Source organism: Rhinoraja longicauda, chromosome 13, assembly GCF_053455715.1.
Source record: "Rhinoraja longicauda isolate Sanriku21f chromosome 13, sRhiLon1.1, whole genome shotgun sequence".
Lineage (NCBI taxonomy): Eukaryota > Metazoa > Chordata > Chondrichthyes > Rajiformes > Arhynchobatidae > Rhinoraja > Rhinoraja longicauda.
In genome coordinates this window covers 35,211,807-35,236,077 of record NC_135965.1, presented here as the reverse complement: position 1 = coordinate 35,236,077, position 24,271 = coordinate 35,211,807, and the positions used below count along the sequence as shown (strand labels likewise).

The 24,271-nt window shown below is 40.6% G+C and overlaps 4 protein-coding genes across 4 annotated transcripts; all 4 read right to left on the bottom strand.

Annotated features, from left to right (window-relative positions):
* Positions 1–325: 325 nt before the first annotated feature.
* Positions 326–1,112, bottom strand: LOC144599229 (C-C motif chemokine 20-like). Its single transcript, XM_078409985.1, has 4 exons — positions 1,004–1,112; positions 798–912; positions 626–703; positions 326–356 (listed from the first exon to the last, which is right to left on the bottom strand). Exons 1-4 carry the CDS (start codon positions 1,080–1,082, stop codon positions 326–328), a joined length of 303 nt encoding a protein of 100 aa, XP_078266111.1. The 5' UTR covers positions 1,083–1,112.
* Positions 1,113–9,844: 8,732 nt separating this feature from the next.
* On the bottom strand, positions 9,845–10,600 carry LOC144599228 (C-C motif chemokine 20-like). Its single transcript, XM_078409984.1, has 4 exons — positions 10,522–10,600; positions 10,316–10,430; positions 10,145–10,222; positions 9,845–9,875 (listed from the first exon to the last, which is right to left on the bottom strand). The coding sequence occupies exons 1-4, from the start codon at positions 10,598–10,600 to the stop codon at positions 9,845–9,847; spliced, it is 303 nt and encodes a 100-aa protein (XP_078266110.1).
* Positions 10,601–13,446: 2,846 nt separating this feature from the next.
* On the bottom strand, positions 13,447–14,904 carry LOC144599226 (C-C motif chemokine 20-like). Its single transcript, XM_078409983.1, is given in 4 exon segments — positions 13,447–13,477; positions 14,435–14,512; positions 14,606–14,720; positions 14,823–14,904. Coding segments are annotated over 4 exon segments (306 nt in total).
* A 5,629-nt stretch (positions 14,905–20,533) lies between these two features.
* On the bottom strand, positions 20,534–21,320 carry LOC144599225 (C-C motif chemokine 20-like). The gene is made up of 4 exons (XM_078409982.1): positions 21,212–21,320; positions 21,006–21,120; positions 20,834–20,911; positions 20,534–20,564 (listed from the first exon to the last, which is right to left on the bottom strand). Exons 1-4 carry the CDS (start codon positions 21,288–21,290, stop codon positions 20,534–20,536), a joined length of 303 nt encoding a protein of 100 aa, XP_078266108.1. The 5' UTR covers positions 21,291–21,320.
* Positions 21,321–24,271: the final 2,951 nt, after the last annotated feature.

The following is a 24,271-nucleotide window of genomic DNA, read 5'->3' as shown; positions in this document are numbered from 1 at the left end:
TTTAACACAGTGCCACTTTAAACTCTGAGATACTCCTTGGCATCTTTCACTTTCCAATAAATTAAACATAGATTGACTGACACAGGTGATAATATTACAATCACTGTCATTTAATTCACAACCAGAATGTTGTAGCAAAAAATTAAATAAAAATATACAGTTAAGTTACTTCATTAAGTTCAGTGGAACATACTAAAAATAAAGTGGTTTACACATCAATTATGATTGATACAAATTACGGAAGTTTTAATAAACTTCTATTCTCTGGGCATAGATACTATGCAGGATAGTTTCTTGCAGCCAACTTCTTTCCTCGAGACGCGGCTCAATCTTGTGACATTTTTCGCAGCTTTTTGCTGGAAGACAAAGAGATCAATAAGTTTCAAATATTATAATGAAAGAAATCAATAAAAGTGCTGTCAATAATATCTAAATATCGAATATTACTTGGTAGTTGTTTATATTTTACAGCAACTTTGCAAAGAAAATGATATTTTTCAGATTTATATTCAGAAGTTTGATTGTGGATGCAACCCTCATCCACCCTTGATTGGCAACACTTTATAAGTTTCAGATCACTGCTGTAGCTTTCTCAATGTTATCAGTCAATTATTATGTTGCTTACCTCAAAAAATGCAGTGCTTTCTTCACCCAATGGTGCCCAGGATCTGCACACACTGCTCTTCCTCTGACGGTGTAGAATCTATAAAATATTTAAATTGTTGATTTATTAATTGAAAATTGTTATTTAGTTTTGTTCTATTTTCATAAGCAATGTATTGTTTATTTGTACTTACATAATTGCATCTATCTCACATATTTCATTGGATTTTTGCTCCACATAACCAGAGATTAATCTTTGTGGCAGTCGCTTCTTTGAATAAGCGAGACAGCAGTCTCTGTATGCTGCAGCTGGAAGAATGAAAAATATAATCATACATGTAGCACAAGTAAATAGCTTTCTTGAAAATCTAATTAGTTAAAAGGCATTTTAAAGACTTACCTGATAGTGTATTACCAACAATGTTCAGTACAATCAATGAGAGCATAACTGCTGGGAGAAGTCTCTTGAGAGTGTTCATTGTTGATCACTGGTTTATAAGATAACTTTGCTGTGGAGTATGTTGAGGTTGCAACAGTGATCTGATGTGCTTTTTTGATTCTGTCAACTGTTTATATACTCTTTGATTGGGAAATTTTTGCAACCCATGACCTCTGGATTTTCCACGATGTTACTTCACCTGTTTACACCAGGCTGTTTATAAATAGATCTTGGCCTGATTTCACAATCTATATACTTCCTAATACCTTTGTTATTATTCACAATCAATTGCAGCAGGTAGTATTTGCTTCCTATGTTATTTCCATTTAGATTCAAAATGTAACACAGCACAGTATAAATCTAAAGAGAACAGGCTTTCAAACTTGGCCAGCTCTGTAGTACAAATTGGGTATTAATTGCAAAATTACTGCACAAAATGGAGGAATCTAAAAAGTGAATTAAAAAAAAATGTTATCTGCAGTCATTTTTAAAGCAAAATGAAACAATAATTTGAATCAGAGCTAATTAATCAGAAATCAGCTTAGAAATTAAATCACAAAGCATATTGTGTGCATTGTGTAACTCATTTCAGGTTTAAAAAAGGGGAATAGTAAAATGGTTCAAATCCCGCAAAGTGACTGATTTTTCTTTCCCACATGCTTGAGTGGAACTTCATGATGTTGGTCCTTGCAGCTTGGTCTGTGGATTCAAGGGTGACTCATGAAGGAACACACTTCTGCAGTACTTCTGATGTCTGTGGTGTCCTCTGCCCTGTCTTCCAAGTATCTGCCTATCAAATACCTCCCTCATCTGGGGCACCTATTCTTTGCAACACTTTGTCCTGCCTCCCTCCTTCCCAGCATTCTTCCCCCCACCTCCTCCTCTACAATCAGTCTGAAGAAGGGTCCTGACCTGAAATTACACCTATCCATGTTTTCCAGAGATGCTGCCTGACCCGATGTGTTACTCCAGCACTTTGTGTCGTTTTGTGTGAACCACTATTTGCAGTTTGTTGTTTCTACTTCCTGATCTTGGTCCCTGCAGCTTGGTCTGTGGATTCATGGGTCACTCAAGAAGGAATAGGCCTCGGCAGCACTTCTGAGGTCCACGGTGACCCGCCTTTGAAAAGCAAAATCATGTCCAGGTCCTAGCCTGTGAAGTACTACTACATTTGGAACCTGTCTCAGATATAGTTATATTAAAATATTTCCCATGACAGTGAATCATCCTAAAGCCCCGCATCTTATCCCTCCCTCCCTCCCACATCTTCATACATTGTTTCAACTAATCCTCCATGTGCAACTCAGGACTAAAGTCAGGAAAGTCACTCAAGGGACCATCTGAGACTGATTCTCAGCTTTGGATTCCATGGGTTGGAATCTTCCAAGCTGTACTATTTTAGTTAAAGCATAAGCAGATGCATTCATGTTCCTGGCTGGTGCTATCCATGAAATAAGCGCACATGAATGAAAATCATACAACAGCCATTTAGATTGGCATAACTTACCTTTGGGTGCCACAAGCCAAGGTTCCCCTGCACGATACCAGACCAGATGCTGGGAAAACCCTGGAGGCAAATCACAGACTTGGTGGAAGATATCGTACATCTTTCCTTTGTATTAGCTATCACACAGAAATCAAACAGTACAGTGCAAAAAATATCACAAAATGCTGGAGTAACTCAGCAGGTCAGGCAGCATCCAAGAGAGAGGGAATGGGTGACGTTTCGGGTCGAGACCCTTCAGTCTGAAGAAGGGTTTTGACCTGAAACGTCACCCATTCCCTCTCTCCTAGATGTTGCCTGACCTGCTGAGTTACTCCAGCATTTTGTGATACCTTCGATTTGTACCAGCATCTGCAGTTATTTTCCTACAGTGCAAAAAGTATTGCTCTATTTAATCCAACTTCGACGCACTGAAGTTAAAGTCGTAGTGACGTTATACAAAGCACAGGAGTGCTCACCTCAGGGGTGAAGCAACAAATTCTAAGTGCCAGACTTTTGAAAGAATGCAAAAACCTGAAAAAGAATGTTGAAGGGATCCTGCTGGAATGATTCCAGGAATGTAAGGTTGCAGTGAAGATGTGCTCCCAAAGGCGAGTTACGCCAACCTAAATTACAATACGTGATTTTCATTCATGTGTACTTAGTTCATGATATTGTTCATCTTTGACTGCAGATGGCCTTGAGTGCTGGCTTTGTGCAGTGCTCACACCCATATGGATTATCCCAGGTTGCTCCAGATTCCTCTCACATCCTGTTGACATGCTGCTCGGTTTAATTAATGACTGCATGTAGCTTCTGGTGTAGGTGTGAGGCATGCGAGTCGGGTGGAGTCGATGGGTCGCTCAGAGAGAGTACGTTACATGAGAAAATACGAGTTTTACTGATGGGATTGTGCTGAATGCTGACGTAAGCTTCAAAGGCCCAATGGCCTCCTCCGTCTCATACGAAAATATGAAATATATTATGAAAATATGGAGAGGATTTTCACAGTCATGAAGGAATTAAATGGTGAAAATTGTTCCAATAGCTGAAACATTGATAAATAGGTGAAAATATGTTAAATGATTGGCATAGGAATCTGAGGCAGACTGAAGGAAGATGATAAATATTTACACATTAGAATACACACTTGATAGGATGGTGTATATAGATTCTATGGTAGGTTTCAAAAGGAACTTTTGAACGATCTTTTGGTCTCCTTCATATTGCTGGGCTTCTTAAAAAGTCACTCCAGTAAAACACAAAGTGCTGGAGTAACTCAGCGGGTCAGGCAGAACCTGTGAAAGGTTTGGATAGGCGACATTTTGGAGCAGGACCCTTCTTCAGACTGATGTAGTAGGGGGCAGAAAGCTGGAAAGTGGTGGGGGCAGAAAAAAGCCTGGCAATTGATAGGAAAATATCCAGTTGGTCATCTTTATTTAGTGTTTCTGTTGGAAGAAGCTGAGAGCTGCAATAACTTCCTTTGTCAAATAAACAATATTTCATTGCCAGTGAGAACAGCCACTTGCTGAGGAGCAGAATGCATAAAAACTAACCTCAACATTCATTAATGCTTTGATAAAGCGAGCAGGGTGAAGGAATTGGAAAATTGATCAATAAAATAATTGAGTGTAGGAAAATAACTGCAGATACTGGTACAAATCGAAGGTATTTATTCACAAAATGCTGGAGTAACTCAGCAGGTCAGGCAGCATCTCAGGAGAGAAGGAATGGGTGACATTTCGGGTCGAGACCCTTCTTCAGACTGATGTTAGGGGGGGCAAAGGAAGGATATAGGTGGAGACAGGAAGATAGAGGGTGAACTGGGATGGGGGGGGGGGGGGGGGAAGGGACAGAGGAACTATCTGAAGTTGTAGAAGTCAACATTGACTTCTCCAACTTTAGATAGTTCCTCTGTCCCTCTCTTCCCCTCCCCCTTCCCAGTTCTTCCTCTATCTTCCTGTCTCCACCTATATCCTTTCTTTGCCCCGCCCCCCTGACATCAGTCTGAAGAAGGGTCTCGACCCGAAACGTCACCCATAAAATAACTTAAATCAATTTCTATACATATGTAATGAAATGCAGTGAAAAGCATAAACATCTTTAGTGAAATTAAAACTATTTTTAAAACTATAAATTATTTAAATTGGTTCTTTGTAAAAAGTAATTTCAGCTATCAATTTTGTTTGATAAATTCTGAATATTTTACACCATGTTCCTCTGCTTGTATTTTAATGCTGAAATTAAGTAGTAAATTTTTTTAAACTTTCAGACGAATAAATTTGTGTAACATTTTTGGGTTTTACTTTCATGTAATTTTATTCACACTTTTACCGAGCATATGGATACCACTTTAATTTAAATTTCTGTGTTTTACTTGTTCACTTGACTTTACATTTAAATACTTTACTGAAGTGATAACCCAGGTATGGTTTCCTGCTGAAAAACACTCCTACTGTGTTGTTCAGTAAGGTAGCATGATGCCCTAGTCAATAAATTATTCTTGCACTCTGGCTCATGAGAAAACAGCTGATTAAGCAAGATATTGAAGATCCATTCAATAATGGAAGGCCCACTGTCAGACATCATGGGGTTGCTCTTAGCATCTCTGGGTTTCCACATGAAACCCCCTTAAAAAATATCTTTGTGTTTAAAGCAGAAAAACACATGATTCCATTCAAATGAATTGCACTAATTGTACAAGGTCAAATTTTAAAGATACACACAAAGTACTGGAGTAACACAGCGAGTCAGACAGCATCTCTGGGAAAAAAGGATAGGTGATGTTTCGGGTCAGGACCACTGGGTTGTGTGCTCCCCATGCATACTTTGAGGTACTGTTCCTCCAATTTGCATGTGGCCTCACTCTGGCAACGGAGGAGGCCCAGGACAGAAAGCTCAGTGTGGGAATGGGAAGGGGAATTGAAATCATTCGAAACTGGGAGATCCCATAGGCCTTTGTAGACTGAGTGTAATTGTTCAGCGAAACGGTTGCCTTGTCTTTGTTTGGTCTCGCCGATGGTCAGGAGCCCACATTGAGAACACTGGATACAGGAGATGAGACTAGAGGAGGCGCCTGTGAACCTCTGTTTCACTTGGAAGAACTTCTAAATGAGCTTCGACCATTTTAACAAGATATTTCAATATCCCAACATTCCCATTCAGGCAACGAGTGCCATTGTTAGTTATGAAAGTATATTATATTATATGAAAGGCATTAGATTAAAGCTGCCGACAAAGAGGAAATATGTTTTCCCAGTGAACCACAGGTAAATGACCAATAGTTTCCTTTGTAGTTTCCTTAGTATGGATTTAAGACTAGTTTCAGTTTGATCCGCATGAAGTGACTCAATTGGTGTGGTAGAACTTTAGAAAATTTGATGTTCTATTATGTCACGGTCACATTTTCCTAAAGATCCTTTTGCAACAATGTGAAAGATACATCTTCTGGATGCGCTGGGACGCATCCTCAGTGATGTGACCTGGGGTCATGGGGTGTTTCGGGTCTCACAACATCAGACACCCTCGCCCAGGCGGCCCAGCCGGGGTTGATCAGGCCCCGACTTGCGTCCCAGCAGCAACTGCCCATGGATCAGCCCTCTTAATCCAAAGCCACCAAGTGGCTTTCTCTGCGGCTTCGCTTGCGGATTGAATGGCCCTCTTCTTTGCCAGCCTCATAATGCCCAAGTTGAAGACTTTGCAGAATGAGTGTCCTGCAAAGCCTGTACAGCCCACCTCTATGGGTTCATAGTATGTCTTCCAGCCTCCGTCCTGTACACATTAACCATTTCTCATTGCATAGTTCAAGAACTCAACATGCCTTTTCCGTACTTGGTTCCTCAATACGCCAACCACCATGTTATAATCCTACAGTTAATAATTCCTTCTAAATATCAAATATTACTGAGGAGTCGTTTGAATTTTACAGCAACTTAGCAAAAATAATATTTTTGAGATTTACATTCAGAAGTTTGATTGTGGATGCGACCCTCATCTACTCTTGATTGTTTAGTTTAGTTTCGTTTTGTTTGAAGATACAGCACGGAAACAGGCCCTGCGGCCCACCGAGTCCACGCCGACCAATGATCCCCGCACACTAATACTATCCTACACACACTAGGGACAATTTACATTTTTTACCAAGCCAATTACCTACAAACCTGCATGCCTTTGGAGTGTGGGAGGAAACCGGAGCATCCGGAGAAACCCTACGCAGGTCATGGGGAGAAAGGACAAACTCCGCACAGATAGCACCCATGGTCAGGATCGAACCCGGGTCTCTGGCGCTGTAAGGCAGCAACTCTACTGCTGCAACACCATGCCCCCCAAATGTTGGCAACACTTCATAAATTTCAGATCACTGATGTAGCTTTCTCAATGTTATCAGTCAATTATTATGTTGCTTAGTCTTACCTCAAAAGATTCAGTGCTTTCTTCACCCAATGCTGCTCAGGATCTCAACACACTGCTCGGCCTCTGATGGTGTAGAATCTATAAAATATTTAAATTGTTGATCCATTAATTGAACATTGTAATAACTTTTGTTCTATGCTCATCAGTAATGTATTGTTGATAGTTACTTACATAATTGCATCGATCTCACATGTTTCATTGGATTTTTGTTCTACATAACCAGAGATCAATTTTCGTGGCAGTGGCTTCTTTGAATAAGCGAGACAGCAGTCTGCGAATGTTGCAGCTGGAAAAGTGAAAAAAATATTGTCATGCTTGTAGCACAATCAAGTATATATTTCAAATCTTATTAATAGGAATGAATTAAAAAGAATCTCTGGGACTTACCTGCTGTTGGCGAATTACCAAACATGTTCAGTACTATCAATGAGAGCATAGCTGCTGGGAGAAATCTCTTGAGAGTGGTTCATTGCTGATCACTGGTTTATAGGTTAACTATGCTGAGGTAGTAACTGAGATCTGATGTCCTTTTGGGATTCTGCCAACTGTTTATATACTCTTGAAACTGAAAGAGATTCACATTAGGCAGGAAATGGTGTTGGGTAGAATGATGGGACTGAAGGCTGATAAATCCCCAGGGCCTGATGGTCTGCATCCCAGGGTACTTAAGGAGGTGGTTCTGGAAATTGTGGACGCATTGGTGATCATTTTCCAAAGTTCTATAGATTCAGGATCAGTTCCTGTGGATTGGAGGGTAGCTAATGTTATCCCACTTTTTAAGAAAGGAGGGAGAGAGTAAATGGGAAATAATAGACCAGTTAGTCTGACATCAGTGTGGGGAAGATGCTGGAGTCAATTATAAAAGACGAAATTGCAGAGCATTTGGATAGCAGTAACAGGATCGTTCCGAGTCAGCATGGATTTACGAAGGGTAAATCATGCTTGACTAATCTTCTGGATTTTTTTGAGGATGTAACTAGGAAAATTGACAGGGGAGAGCCGGTGGATGTGGTGTACCTCGACTTTCAGAAAGCCTTCGACAAGGTCCCACATAGGAGATTAATGGGCAAAATTAGATTACATGGTATTGGGGGTAAGGTACTGACATGGATAGGAAATTGGTTGACAGACAGAAAGCAAAGAGTGAGGATAAATGGGTCCCTTTCAGAATGGTAGGCAGTGACTAGTGGGGTACCGCAAGGCTCGGTGCTGGACTGCAGCTATTTACAATATACATTAATGACTTGGATGAAGGAATTAAAAGTACCATTAGCAAATTTGCAGATGATACAAAGCTGGGTGGTAGTGTGAGCTGTGAGGAAGATCTATTAGGTGGGCGGATGCATGGCAGATGCAGTGGATAAGTGTGAGGTTATCCACTTTTGTGGTAAGAATAATAAGGCAGATTATTATCTGAATGGTGTCAAGTTAGGAAAAGGGGACCTACAACGAGATCTGGGTGTCCTAGTGCATCAGTCACTGAAAGGATGCATGCAGATACAGCAGGCAGTGAAGAAAGCCAATGGAATGTTGGCCTTCATAACAAGAGGAGTTGAGTATAGGAGCAAAGAGTTCCTTCTGCTGTTGTGTAGGGCCCTAGTGAGACTGCACCTGGAGTACTGTGTGCAGTTTTGGTCTCCAAATTTGGGGAAGGATATTCTTGCTATTGAGGGCGTGCAATGCAGGTTTACTAGGTTAATTCCCGGAATGGTGGGACTGTCATATGTTGAAAGACTGGAGCGGCTAGGCTTGTATACAATTGAATTTAGAAGGAGGAGAGGGGATCTTATCAAAAAGAAGCATCCATCACAGTGAGTCTCCTCCAGTCACCTCCTCACTGTGATAGAAGGCCAGAATGTATTTTCTGTTCCCCTGCCGTCTTCTCCCGCGGTCAGGCTGTTGAAGTTGCCACGTTCCAGGCCATGCCGGACGGTGATAGGTCTTTAACTTTAAGGCTTAAGGCACCTCAATCCAAGCAGAAATCAGCAGAACATACGATATTTCAATATTTACCGCATTGAGAATAATGATATGCCTGTTTCTGAGATTAGTTAGAAAACTGGTCAACTTTAGCAAATGAGTTATAAATAATTTAATTACTCAGTTTCGTTGTTCCTTTTGGTCAAAGCATTTGCTTAAATGAAGAACAGGTGCCAGGGAAAAACAAGAAACCAGTTTAAATGTAGACACCTGGAGGAGCTGTTGCAGGACTTTTACCAAGTTGATTTAAGTTCCATTCAGGATCTCAAAAGTCGTAATTCTGTTAGGCATGCAAAACCAGAAACCTCACGTTGAATGTTTGGAATCCCACAAGTTGGCTTTCCTGGGATTCTGAACTATGGGAACAATCTCCCTGCTCTTTATTTTATTGCATCTCATGTCTGATGAAGTTGGAAAGATGTTTGTGATGAGCTATAGTTTACAGTTCTGCTGACAATGCTGTATGTAAGTGGTTTACCATTGACCAGGTTTCCGTTAGTGAGGCAAACAAGATCCCATAAAATAAATTACTGAAGAAGAAATCTGAAATAAATATCTTTATTTTTCATTCGCTGCCATTTTTTAAAAATACACAAAGGAGGCATTTAACACTGCCACTTAAACTCTGAGATACTCCTTGGCATCTTTCACTTTCCAATAAATTAAGCATAGATTGACTGACACAGGTGATAATATTACAATCACTGTCATTTAATTCACAACCAGAATGTTGTAGCAAAAAATTAAATAAAAATATACAGTTAAGTTACTTCATTAAGTTCAGTGGAACATATTAAAAATAAAGTGGCTTACACATCAATTATGATTGATACAAATTACGGAAGTTTTAATAAACTTCTATTCTCTGGGCATAGATACTATGCAGGATAGTTTCTTGCAGCCAACTTCTTTCCTCGAGACGCGGCTCAATCTTGTGACATTTTTCTCAGCTTTTTGCTGGAAGACAAAGAGATCAATAAGTTTCAAATATTATAATGAAAGAAATCAATAAAAGTGCTGTCAATAATATCTAAATATCAAATATTACTGGGTAGTTGTTTACATTTTACAGCAACTTTGCAAAGAAAATGATATTTTTCAGATTTATATTCAGAAGTTTGATTGTGGATGCAACCCTCATCCACCCTTGATTGGCAACACTTTATAAGTTTCAGATCACTGCTGTAGCTTTCTCAATGTTATCAGTCAATTATTATGTTGCTTACCTCAAAAAATGCAGTGCTTTCTTCACCCAATGGTGCGCAGGATCTGCACACACTGCTCTTCCTCTGATGGTGTAGAATCTATAAAATATTTAAGTTGTTGATCTATTAATTGAAAATTGTAATAAGTTTTGTTCTATTTTCATAAGCAATGTATTGTTTATTTGTACTTACATAATTGCATCTATCTCACATATTTCATTGGATTTTTGCTCCACATAACCAGAAATCAATTTTTGTGGCAGTCGCTTCTTTGAATAAGCGAGACAGCAGTCTCTGTATGCTGCAGCTGGAAGAATGAAAAATATAGTCATACATGTAGCACAAGTAAATAGCTTTCTTGAAAATCTAATTAGTTAAAAGGCATTTTAAAGACTTACCTGATAGTGTATTACCAACAATGTTCAGTACAATCAATGAGAGCATAACTGCTGGGAGAAGTCTCTTGAGAGTGTTCATTGTTGATCACTGGTTTATAAGATAACTTAGCTGTGGAGTATGTTGAGGTAGTAACTGAGATCTGATGTGCTTTGGGGATTCTGTCAACTGTTTATATACTCTTTGATTGGGAAGTTTTTTGAAACGAGGAAATGCCTCCCATGACCTCTTTGTGTTTTCTTCTACGTCAGTTTACCTGATGACATCAGGGTGTTTCTAAATAACTCCCTCACCCATGTCCTTCTACGACCTGCCACCTGTTGTCTTGCCTCTCCTCTTTCCCAGCTTTCTTCTCTGTCACAATCAGTCTGAAAAACGATCCCAACCAGAAACATAGAAGCATAGAAAGTAGGTGCAGGCATAGGCCATTCGGCCTTTCGAGCCTGTACGCACCGCCATTCAATATGATCATGGCTCATCGTGCAGAGTCAGTACTCTGTTCCTGCTTTTTCCACATAATCCCTTGATTCTGTTAGCCCTAAGAGTGAAATCTAACTCTCACTTGTATACATCCAGTTAATTTGCCTCCACTGCCTTCTGTGGCAGAGAATTCTTCGGATTCACAACTGCGTGCAAAATGTTTTTCCTCATCTCAGTCCTAAATGGCCTACCCCTTATTCCTAAACTGTGACCCCTGGTTCTGAACTCTCCCAACATCGGGAACATGTTGCCTGCATCTATCCTTTCCAATCCCTTAAGAATTTTATATAAGATCCTCTCTCATCCTTTTAAATTCCAGTGAATATAAGCCCAGTTGATCCATTCTTTCATCATATGTCAGTCCTGCCATCCTGGGAATTAACCTGGTGAACCTATGCTGCACTCCCTCAATAGCAAGAATGTCCTTCCTCAAATTAGGAGACCAAAACTACACACAATACTCCGGGTGCGGTCTCACCAGGGCCTTGTACAACTGCAGTAGGACCTCCTTGCTCCTATACTCAAATCCTCTCGCTATGAAGGTCAACATGCCATTTGCTTTCTCACTGCCTACTGTACCTGCACACTTACTTTCAGTGACTGATGTGAAAGGACAGCCAGGTCTTGTTGCACCCCCCCTTTTTCCTAATCTGACACCATTCAGATAATAATCTGCCTTCTTGTTCTTGCCGCCAAAGTGGATAACCTCACATTTCTCTACATTATACTGCATCTACTATCCATCTGCCCCCTAACCCAACCTATCCAAATCACCATGCATCCTCATTGCATCCTCCTCGCAGCTCACACTGTCACCCAGCTTTGTGGCATCCGCAAGCTTGGAGATGTTACATTTAATTCCTTCGTCTAAATCGTTAATATATATTGTAAATAACTGGGGTCCCAGCACCGAGCCTTGTGGCACCCACTAGTTATTGCCTGCCATTCTAAAAAGGACCAGTTAATTCTTACTCTTTGTACCAACCAGTTCTCTATCCATGTCAATACCCTATCCCCAATACCATGTGCTCTAATTTTGCACACTAATCTCTTGTGTGGCAACTTGTCAAAGGCTTTTTGAAAATCCAGATACACCACATCCACTGTCTCTCCCTTATCCATTCTACTTGTTACATCCACAAAAAATTCCAGAAGATCAGTCAAGCATGATTTCCCCTTCACAAATCCATGCTGACTTTGACTAATCCTGTCACTGCCTTCCAAATGCATCTTTAATAATTAACTCAAGCATCTTCCCCACTACCGATGTCAGGCTAACTGGTCTATAATTCCCTGTTTTCGCTCTCCATCCTTTCTTAAAAAGTGGTGTTACATTAGAAACCTCACCTATCCATGTTCTCAAGGGATGCTGGTTGACCTGCTGAGCACTTTGTCCTTATGTGTAAACCAGCATCTGTAGTTGGTTGTTTCTACTTCATGATCTTGGTCCTTGTAGTGTGGTCTGTGGATTGAAGGTCACTCATGAAGGAACACAGACCTCTGCAGTAATTCTAAGGTCTGTAGATTCCCCTCCATAAACAAAGCAACATCCTGACCAGGTCTCAGCCTGTTGAGTTGTACTACACTTGTAAATGTCTCAGAAATAGTTACAATCAAGCACTTCCCACTGCTGTGAATCTTCCTTTAGCTCCTCATCTTACCCATCCCTCCCACATTTCACATACACTCTTCATTGCTTCAACTAATCTCCCATGTGCAACTCAGAGCTACAGTCTGGAAAGTCACTTCCAGGACTATCTGAGACAAAATCTCAGCTGAACCCCCATTTGTTAAAGCCTAATCAGACCTCGCAAGGGCTGTGCATTCATCTTTCTGGCTGGTGCCATCTATGAATGAACCACATGAATGAAAATCACGGAAGATCCATTTAGGTTGGCATAATGACTGATCTCATGACTGATGAACTTGGAAAGGTGTGTGTGTTGAGGTCTTGTGACAATGCTGTAAGTGTTTTATCATTGTTTAGGTTTCTGTTAGTGAGGCAAACAAAATCTCATAAAATAAATTACTGATGAACAAAACTGAAATAATTATCGTTATTTTTTATTCTCTGACATTGAGTATAAACAGTGGTGGCAATCAACACGGTGATATTTAAACCCAGAGATATTCCACTCTATCTTTCACTTTCCAATAAATCAAGCATAGATTGACTGACACACATACAGGTGATTATATTACAATCACCATCATTTAATTCACAACCAGTATGTAGTAGCAAAAAATAAATAAGAATATACAGTTAAGTTACTTCATTAAGTTCAGTAGAACATACTAAAAATAAAATGGCTTACACATCAATTGTGAGTGATACAAATTATGGAAGATTTAACAAACTTCTATTGTCTGAGCATAGATACTCTGCAGGAAGGTTTCGTGAAATAAATCTAGCTAAATGCAGACAACTTCTTTCCTTGAGACGCGGCTCAATCTTGTGACACTTTTTTCAGCTTTTTGCTGGAAGACAGAGAGAGATCCATAAGTCAAGTCAAGTCGAGTCAAATTTATTTGTCACATACACATACTCGATGTGCAGTGAAATGAAAGTGGCAATGCCTGCGGGTTGTGCACAAAAAGAATTACAGTTACAGCATATAAATAAAGTTAATAAGTTACTAAACATAGCACAAAAAGTGTCGACAAAAATTTAGTCTCTGGGGTTATAAAAGTTGACAGTCCTGATGGCCTGTGGGAAGAAGCTCCGTCTCATCCTCTCCGTTTTCACAGCGTGACAGCGGAGGCGTTTGCCTGATCGTAGCATCTGGAACAGTCCGTTACTGGGGTGGCAGGGGTCCCTCATGATCTTGCTTGCTCTGGATCCAAGTTTCAAATAATCAAATATTATAACAAGAACAAATCAATGAAAACGTCCTGTCAATAATTCCTTCTAAATATCAAATATTACTGAGGAGTCGTTTGAATTTTACAGCAACTTAGCAAAAATAATATTTTTGAGATTTACATTCAGAAGTTTGATTGTGGATGCGACCCTCATCTACTCTTGATTGTTTAGTTTAGTTTAGTTTTGTTTGAAGATACAGCACGGAAACAGGCCCTGCGGCCCACCGAGTCCACGCCGACCAACGATCCCCGCACACTAATACTATCCTACACACACATGGGACAATTTACATTTTTTACCAAGCCAATTACCTACAAACCTGCATGCCTTTGGAGTGTGGGAGGAAACCGGAGCATCCGGAGAAACCCTACGCAGCTTATGGGGAGAAAGGACAAACTCTGCACAGATAGCACCCATGGTCAGGATCGAACCCGGGTCTCTGGCGCTGTAAGGCAGCAACTCTACTGCTGCAACACCATGCCCCCCAAATGTTGGCAACACTTCATAAATTTCAGATCACTGATGTAGCTTTCTCAATGTTATCAGTCAATTATTATGTTGCTTAGTCTTACCTCAAAAGATTCAGTGCTTTCTTCACCCAATGCTGCTCAGGATCTCAACACACTGCTCGGCTTCTGATGGTGTAGAATCTATAAAATATTTAAATTGTTGATCCATTAATTGAACATTGTAATAACTTTTGTTCTATGCTCATCAGTAATGTATTGTTGATAGTTACTTACATAATTGCATCGATCTCACATGTTTCATTGGATTTTTGTTCTACATAACCACAGATCAATTTTCGTGGCAGTGGCTTCTTTGAATAAGCGAGACAGCAGTCTGCGAATGTTGCAGCTGGAAAAGTGAAAAAAATATTGTCATGCTTGTAGCACAATCAAGTATATATTTTCAAATCTAATTAGTAGGAATGAATTAAAAAGAATCTCTGGGACTTACCTGCTGTTGGCGAATTACCAAACATGTTCAGTACTATCAATGAGAGCATAGCTGCTGGGAGAAATCTCTTGAGAGTGTTCATTGCTGATCACTGGTTTATAGGTTAACTATGCTGAGGTAGTAACTGAGATCTGATGTCCTTTTGGGATCCTGTCAACTGTTTATGTACTCTTGAAACTGAAAGAGATTCACATTAGGCAGGAAATGGTGTTGGGTAGAATGATGGGACTGAAGGCTGATAAATCCCCAGGGCCTGATGGTCTGCATCCCAGGGTACTTAAGGAGGTGGTTCTAGAAATTGTGGATGCATTGGTGATCATTTTCCAAAGTTCTATAGATTCAGGATCAGTTCCTGTGGATTGGAGGGTAGCTAATGTTATCCCACTTTTTAAGAAAGGAGGGAGAGAGAAAATGGGAAATTATAGACCAGTTAGTCTGACATCAGTGTGGGGAAGATGCTGGAGTCAATTATAAAAGACGAAATTGCAGAGCATTTGGATAGCAGTAACAGGATCGTTCCGAGTCAGCATGGATTTACGAAGGGGAAATCATGCTTGACTAATCTTCTGGATTTTTTTGAGGATGTAACTAGGAAAATTGACAGGGGAGAGCCGGTGGATGTGGTGTACCTCGACTTTCAGAAAGCCTTCGACAAGGTCCCACATAGGAGATTAATGGGCAAAATTAGATTACATGGTATTGGGGGTAAGGTACTGACATGGATAGGAAATTGGTTGACAGACAGAAAGCAAAGAGTGAGGATTAATGGGTTCCTTTCAGAATGGCAGGCACTGACTAGTGGGGTACCGCAAGGCTCGGTGCTGGACTGCAGCTATTTACAATATACATTAATGACTTGGATGAAGGAATTAAAAGTACCATTAGCAAATTTGCAGATGATACAAAGCTGGGTGGTAGTGTGAGCTGTGAGGAAGATCTATTAGGTGGGCGGATGCATGGCAGATGCAGTGGATAAGTGTGAGGTTATCCATTTTTGTGGTAAGAATAATAAGGCAGATTATTATCTGAATGGTGTCAAGTTAGGAAAAGGGGACGTACAACGAGATCTGGGTGTCCTAGTGCATCAGTCACTGAAAGGATGCATGCAGATACAGCAGGCAGTGAAGAAAGCCAATGGAATGTTGGCCTTCATAACAAGAGGAGTTAGTATAGGAGCAAAGAGTTCCTTCTGCTGTTGTGTAGGGCCCTAGTGAGACTGCACCTGGAGTACTGTGTGCAGTTTTGGTCTCCAAATTTGGGGAAGGATATTCTTGCTATTGAGGGCGTGCAATGCAGGTTTACTAGGTTAATTCCCGGAATGGTGGGACTGTCATATGTTGAAAGACTGGAGCGACTAGGCTTGTATACACTTGAATTTAGAAGGAGGAGAGGGGATCTTATCGAAACATATAAGATTATTAAGGGGTTGGACATGTTATAGGCAGGAAACATGTTCCCAATGTTGGGGGAGTCCAGAACCCGTGGCCACAGTTTAAGAATAAGGCTAAGCCATTTAGAACGGAGATGAGGAAAAAAAAATTTTAGTCAGACTTGTAAATCTGTGGAATTCACTGCCTGAGAAGGCAGTGGAGGCCAATTCTCTGAATGCATTCAAGAGAGAGCTAGTTAGAGCTCTTAGGGATAGTGGAGTTAGGAGGTATGGGGAGAAGGCAGGAACGGGGTACTGATTGAGAATGATCAGCCTTGATCACATTGAATGGTGGTGCTGGCTCGAAGGGTCGAATGGCCTACTCCTGCACCTTTTGTCTATTGTCTATTGTCTTTGATTGGGAAATTTTGTAACAAGATAAATGCAACACGTGACGCCTGGAATTTCCTCTATTGGAACTTTACTTGCTTACATCAGAGTGTTTATAAATAGATCTTGACAGCCTGATTTTACAACCTATGTGATTTTTAATACTTATGTTTCACTGCCCAAGAGTAATTGAAGCTCCTATTTCTTATGTTATTTTCATTTAGATTCAAAATTAGTAATTCAACATCTTGAAAATCAAGATTGGTCAGCTCTGTAAAACAAATTGGGTCAGCACTGCACTAAACAGATCGATCTTAAAAGTGAATATTTTTTTCTAATTATCTGCTGTAAACAATAATTTGAGGCAGAGATTATTAATCAGGATTTAGCTTCGGAATTAAAACATGAAGCACATTGTGTGCGTCATATAATTCTCTTCAGGTTCAAAAAATGGAAAAGGAAAATCGTTCAAATTCTGCGAAGTCACCGATTTTTGTTTCCTGCATTCTTGAGTGGAACCTTATGATCTTGGGCCATGCAGCGCAGCCTGTGGATTGAAGGTCACTCATGAAGGAACAGGCCACTGCAGTACTTCTGAGGTCTGCGATGTCCCTCCATAAAAAAGCAACATCCTGACCAGTTCTCAGCCTGTGCAGAGCAACTCCACTTGGAACCTGTCTGAGATATAGCTTTTAAATCAAATACTTCCCACTACAGTGAATATTCATCAAACTCTTTATCCTACCCATCCCTCCTACATCCGACGTATGCTCTTTATTGCTCCAACTAATTTCCCATGTTTAACTCAGGGCTACAGTCAGGAAAGTCTGTTCCAGGACAAACCGAGACAGATTCCCAGCTTCTCAGCCGTACCACATTTGTTAAAGCCCAATCAGACCTCACAAGGGTTGTGCATTCATGTTTTTGGCTGGTGCCATCCATGAACTAAACTCGCATGAATGAAAATCACTGAAGATCCATTCAGGTTGGCGTAACTTGCCTTTAAGAGTCACTGCACAAGCCGAGGTTCCACTGCACAATAGCATGTTGGATGGCGGGAGTATGGCAAGACAAATCCTGGCAAGTAATAGGTGGATACAGGCAAGGGGGGCGATGATTTGACAAAGGCTAGAGATGCAAATGAGGCAAAAGTGTGTAGGATAAGAGGAGAACAGGTGAGAACAGGTGAGAATAATGAGGCCAGAGGGAGGGATATTGGGTTCAGTATTGATGTGGATAGAGAACTGGCTGGCAGACAGGAAGCAAAGAGTTGGAATAAACGTATCCTTTTCAGAATGGCAGGCAGTGACTAGTGGGGTGCCGCAAGGCTCAGTGCTGGGACCCCAGCTATTTACAATATATATTAATGATTTGGACGAGGGAATTGAATGCAACATCTCCACGTTTGCGGATGACACGAAGCTGGGGGGCAGTGTTAGCTGTGAGGAGGATGCTAGGAGGCTGCAAGGTGACTTGGATAGGTTAGGTGAGTGGGCAAATGCATGGCAGATGCAGTATAATGTGAGGTTATCCACTTTGGTGGGAAGAACGGGAGGTGCAACGAGACCTGGGTGTCATGGTACACCAGTCATTGAAAGTAGGCATGCAGGTGCAGCAGGCAGTGAAGAAAGCGAATGGTATGTTGGCATTCATAGCGAGGGGATTTGAGTATAGGAGCAGGGAGGTTCTGCTGCAGTGTACAGGGCATTGGTGAGACCACACCTGGAGTATTGCGTACAGTTTTAGTCTCCTAATCTGAGGAAAGACATTCTTGCCGTAGAGGGAGTACAGAGAAGGTTCAACAGATTGATTCCTGGGATGACAGGACTTTCATATGAAGAAAGACTGGATAGACTCGGCTTGTACTGGCTGGAATTTAGAAGATTGAGGGGGGATCTTATTGAAACTTACAAAATTCTTAAGGGGTTGGACAGGCTAGATGCAGGAAGATTCCCGATGCTGGGGAAGTCCAGAACAAGGGGTCACAGTTTAAGGATAAGGGGGAAGTCTTTTAGGACCGAGATGGGAAAGTTTTTTTCACACAGAGAGTGGTGAATCTGTGGAATTCTCTGCCACAAAAGGTAGTTGAGTCCAGTTCATTGGCTATATTTAAGAGGGAGTTAGATGTGGCCCTTGTGGCTAAAGGGATCAGGGGTATGGAGAGAAGGCAGGTACAGGGTACTGAGTTGGATGATCAGCCATGATCATATTGAATGGCGGTGTAGGATCGAAGGGCCGAATGGCCTACTCCTGCACCTATTTTCTATGTTTCTATGTTTCTATGTTTCTATGATATGAGTAGAAGGGGATGGTTGGTGAGAATAGAAAGGGGGGGGCGGGCTAGTGGGAGAAATGGGAGTGCACCCAGTGGAAAGAGAAGAGTAGATTGGGTAGATATTGATAACATTTCCCTTCAGCAGAAGTATCCATAACCAAAGAGCAGAGGTTAGTGGTAAGAGATTTAGTGAGACTTGGGGAACAATTTTATTACCGAGAGACTGGGTAAAATCTGGAATACACTGCCTGTGGGGTAGTAGAGACAGGTGCTCTCACAATATTAAAGATATATCTGAATGAGTCCTTTAGCTGCCATGTCATTAGAAAGTTATTGCCTGAATGGTGGGAAACTGGATTAGGATAGATGGGCACTTGATGACCAGGATAGGTCCAAAGGCAGGTTTCTGTGCTGAATGACTCCAAGACTCTGAACTTCAATAGTCAATTTTATTTGTCACATACACATAAATACGTAGTGAAATAAAAGATTACCCACAGTCCAACAATAAGAGCAATAAAAATAAGCAATAACACACACAATCATAAACCAACACCAAACAAAAAGAAACGTCCATCACAGTGAGTCTCCTCCAGTCACCTCCTCACTGTGATGGAAGACCAGAATGTCTTTTCTGTTCCCCTGCCGTCTTCACCCGCGCAGGCTGTTGAATTTGCCACATTCCAGGCCGCGCCGGATGGTGAAAGGTCTTTAACTTTAAGGCTTAAGGCACCTCAATCCAAGCAGAAATCAGGAGAACATACGATATTTCAATATTTACCGCATTGAGAATAATGATATGCCTGTTTCTGAGATTAGTTAGAAAACTGAAGTCAACTTTAGCAAATGAGTCATAAACAATTTAATTACTCAGTTTTGTTGTTCCTTTTGGTCAAAGCATTTGCTTAAATGAAGAACAGGTGCCAGGAAAAACAAGAAACCAGTTTAAATGTAGACACCTGGAGAAGCTGTCGCAGGACTTTTACCAAGTTTATTAAAGTTCCATTCTGGATCTCAAAAGTCGTAATTCTGTTAGGCATGCAAAACCAGAAACATCACGTTGAATGTTTGGAATCCCTCAAGTTGGCTTTCCTGGGATTCTGAACTATGGGAACAATCTCCCTGCTCTTTATTTTATTGCATCTCATGTCTGATGAAGTTGGAAAGATGTTTGTGATGAGCTATAGTTTACAGTTCTGCTGACAATGCTGTATGTAAGTGGTTTACCATTGACCAGATTTCCGTTAGTGAGGCAAACAAGATCCCATAAAATAAATCACTGAAGAAGAAATCTGAAATAAATATCTTTATTTTTCATTCGCTGCCATTTTTTAAAAATACACAAAGGTGGCATTTAACACAGTGCCACTTAAACTCTGAGATACTCCTTGGCATCTTTCACTTTCCAATAAATTAAGCATAGATTGACTGACACAGGTGATAATATTACAATCACTGTCATTTAATTCACAACCAGAATGTTGTAGCAAAAAATTAAATAAAAATATACAGTTAAGTTACTTCATTAAGTTCAGTGGAACATACTAAAAATAAAGTGGTTTACACATCAATTATGATTGATACAAATTACGGAAGTTTTAATAAACTTCTATTCTCTGGGCATAGATACTATGCAGGATAGTTTCTTGCAGCCAACTTCTTTCCTCGAGACGCGGCTCAATCTTGTGACATTTTTCGCAGCTTTTTGCTGGAAGACAAAGAGATCAATAAGTTTCAAATATTATAATGAAAGAAATCAATAAAAGTGCTGTCAATAATATCTAAATATCGAATATTACTTGGTAGTTGTTTACATTTTACAGCAACTTTGCAAAGAAAATGATATTTTTCAGATTTATATTCAGAAGTTTGATTGTGGATGCAACCCTCATCCACCCTTGATTGGCAACACTTTATAAGTTTCAGATCACTGCTGTAGCTTTCTCAATGTTATCAGTCAATTATTATGTTGCTTACCTCAAAAAATGCAGTGCTTTCTTCACCCAATGGTGCCCAGGATCTGCACACACTGCTCTTCCTCTGATGGTGTAGAATCTATAAAATATTTAAATTGTTGATTTATTAATTGAAAATTGTTATTTAGTTTTGTTCTATTTTCATAAGCAATGTATTGTTTATTTGTACTTACATAATTGCATCTATCTCACATATTTCATTGGATTTTTGCTCCACATAACCAGAGATTAATCTTTGTGGCAGTCGCTTCTTTGAATAAGCGAGACAGCAGTCTCTGTATGCTGCAGCTGGAAGAATGAAAAATATAATCATACATGTAGCACAAGTAAATAGCTTTCTTGAAAATCTAATTAGTTAAAAGGCATTTTAAAGACTTACCTGATAGTGTATTACCAACAATGTTCAGTACAATCAATGAGAGCATAACTGCTGGGAGAAGTCTCTTGAGAGTGTTCATTGTTGATCACTGGTTTATAAGATAACTTTGCTGTGGAGTATGTTGAGGTTGCAACAGTGATCTGATGTGCTTTTTTGATTCTGTCAACTGTTTATATACTCTTTGATTGGGAATTTTTTGCAACCCATGACCTCTGGATTTTCCACGATGTTACTTCACCTGTTTACACCAGGCTGTTTATAAATAGATCTTGGCCTGATTTCACAATCTATATACTTCCTAATACCTTTGTTATTATTCACAATCAATTGCAGCAGGTAGTATTTGCTTCCTATGTTATTTCCATTTAGATTCAAAATGTAACACAGCACAGTATAAATCTAAAGAGAACAGGCTTTCAAACTTGGCCAGCTCTGTAGTACAAATTGGGTATTAATTGCAAAATTACTGCACAAAATGGAGGAATCTAAAAAGTGAATTTAAAAAAAATGTTATCTGCAGTCATTTTTAAAGCAAAATGAAACAATAATTTGAATCAGAGCTAATTAATCAGAAATCAGCTTAGAAATTAAATCACAAAGCGTATTGTGTGCATTGTGTAATTCATTTCAGGTTTAAAAAAGGGGAATAGTAAAATGGTTCAAATCCCGTAAAGTGACTGATTTTTCTTTCCCACATGCTTGAGTGGAACTTCATGATGTTGGTCCTTGCAGCTTGGTCTGTGGATTCAAGGGTGACTCATGAAGGAACACACTTCTGCAGTATTTCTGATGTCTGTGGTGTCCTCTGCCCTGTCTTCCAAGTATCTGCCTATCAAATACCTCCCTCATCTGGGGCACCTATTCCTTGCAACACTTTGTCCTGCCTCCCTCCTTCCCAGCATTCTTCCCCCCACCTCCTCCTCTACAATCAGTATGAAGAAGGGTCCTGACCTGAAATTTCACCTATCCATGTTTTCCAGAGATGCTGCCTGACCCGATGTGTTACTCCAGCACTTTGTGTCGTTTTGTGTGAACCACTATTTGCAGTTTGTTGTTTCTACTTCCTGATCTTGGTCCCTGCAGCTTGGTCTGTGGATTCATGGGTCACTCAAGAAGGAATAGGCCTCGGCAGCACTTCTGAGGTCCACGGTGACCCGCCTTTGAAAAGCAAAATCATGTCCAGGTCCTAGCCTGTGAAGTACTACTACATTTGGAACCTGTCTCAGATATAGTTATATTAAAATATTTCCCATGACAGTGAATCATCCTAAAGCCCCTCATCTTATTCCTCCCTCCCTCCCACATCTTCATACATTGTTTCAACTAATCCTCCATGTGCAACTCAGGACTAAAGTCAGGAAAGTCACTCAAGGGACCATCTGAGACTGATTCTCAGCTTTGGATTCCATGGGTTGGAATCTTCCAAGCTATACTATTTTAGTTAAAGCATAAGCAGATTTCACAAGGGCTGTGCATTCATGTTCCTGGCTGGTGCTATCCATGAACTAAGCGCACATGGATGAAAATCATACAACAGCCATTTAGATTGGCATAACTTACCTTTGGGTGTCACAAGCCAAGGTTCCCCTGCACGATACCAGACCAGATGCTGGGAAAACCCTGGAGGCAAATCACAGACTTGGTGGAAGATATCGTACATCTTTCCTTTGTATTAGCTATCACACAGAAATCAAACAGTACAGTGCAAAAAATATCACAAAATGCTGGAGTAACTCAGCAGGTCAGGCAGCATCCAGGAGAGAGGGAATGGGTGATGTTTCGGGTCGAGACCCTTCAGTCTGAAGAAGGGTCTTGACCTGAAACGTCACCCATTCCCTCTCTCCTTGATGCTGCCTGACCTGCTGAGTTACTCCAGCATTTTGTGATACCTTCGATTTGTACCAGCATCTGCAGTTATTTTCCTACAGTAACCATATAACCATATAACAACTACAGCACGGAAACAGGCCCGTTCGGCCCTTCCAGTCCACGCCGACCACTCTCCCTGACCTAGTCTCATCTACCTGCACTCAGACCATAACCCTCTAATCCCCTCCTATCCATATACCTATCCAATTTACTCAAATAATAAAATCGAGCCAGCCTCCACCACTTACACCGGAAGCCCATTCCATACAGCCACCACCCTCTGAGTAAAGAAGTTACCCCTCATGTTACCCCTAAACTTTTGTCCCTCAATTCTGAAGCTATGTCCCCTTGTTGGAATCTTCCCCACTCTCAAAGGGAAAAGCCTACCCACGTCAACTCTGTCCGTCCCTCTCAAAATTTTAAAAACCTCTATCAAGTGTAAAAAGTATTGCTCTATTTAGTCCAACTTCGACGCACTGAAGTTAAAGTCGTAGTGACGTTATACAAAGCACAGGAGTGCTCACCTCAGGGGTGAAGCAACAAATTCTAAGTGCCAGACTTTTGAAAGAATGTAAAAACCTGAAAAAGAAAGTTGAAGGGATCCTGCTGGAACGATTCCAGGAATGTAAGGTTGCAGTGAAGATGTGCTCCCAAAGGCGAGTTACGCCAACCTAAATGACAATACGTGATTTTCATTCATGTGTACTTAGTTCATGATATTGTTCATCTTTGACTGTAGATGGCCTTGAGTGCTGGCTTTGTGCAGTGCTCACACCCAAATGGATTATCCCAGGTTGCTCCAGATTCCTCTCACATCCTGTTGACATGCTGCTCGGTTTAATTAATGACTGCATGTAGCTTCTGGTGTAGGTGTGAGGCATGCGAGTCGGGTGGAGTCGATGGGTCACTCAGAGAGTACGTTACATGAGAAAATACGAGTTTTACTGATGGGATTGTGCTGAATGCTGACGTAGGCTTCAAAGGCCCAATGGCCTCCTCTGTCTCATATGAAAATATGAAATATATTATGAAAATATGGAGAGGATTTTCACAGTCATGAAGGAATTAAATGATGAAAATTGTTCCAATAGCCGAAACATTGATAAATAGGTGAAAAGATGTTAAATGATTGGCATAGGAATCTGAGGCAGACTGAAGGAAGATGATAAATATTTACACATTAGAATACAC

Excerpts from the sequence above, each read along its gene's own strand:
- LOC144599229 (XM_078409985.1), bottom strand. The coding sequence starts at position 1,082 with ATGAACACTCTCAAGAGACTTCTCCCAGCAGTTATGCTCTCATTGATT. Across the intron at positions 913-1,003 it reads TGTTGGTAATACACTATCAG|CTGCAGCATACAGAGACTGC; the intron begins GTAAGTCTTTAA and ends TCATTCTTCCAG. Across the intron at positions 704-797 it reads TGTGAGATAGATGCAATTAT|ATTCTACACCGTCAGAGGAA; the intron begins GTAAGTACAAAT and ends AATATTTTATAG.
- LOC144599228 (XM_078409984.1), bottom strand. The coding sequence starts at position 10,600 with ATGAACACTCTCAAGAGACTTCTCCCAGCAGTTATGCTCTCATTGATT. Across the intron at positions 10,223-10,315 it reads TGTGAGATAGATGCAATTAT|ATTCTACACCATCAGAGGAA; the intron begins GTAAGTACAAAT and ends AATATTTTATAG. Across the intron at positions 9,876-10,144 it reads AAAGCACTGCATTTTTTGAG|CAAAAAGCTGAGAAAAATGT; the intron begins GTAAGCAACATA and ends TTTGTCTTCCAG.
- LOC144599225 (XM_078409982.1), bottom strand. The coding sequence starts at position 21,290 with ATGAACACTCTCAAGAGACTTCTCCCAGCAGTTATGCTCTCATTGATT. Across the intron at positions 21,121-21,211 it reads TGTTGGTAATACACTATCAG|CTGCAGCATACAGAGACTGC; the intron begins GTAAGTCTTTAA and ends TCATTCTTCCAG. Across the intron at positions 20,565-20,833 it reads AAAGCACTGCATTTTTTGAG|CAAAAAGCTGCGAAAAATGT; the intron begins GTAAGCAACATA and ends TTTGTCTTCCAG.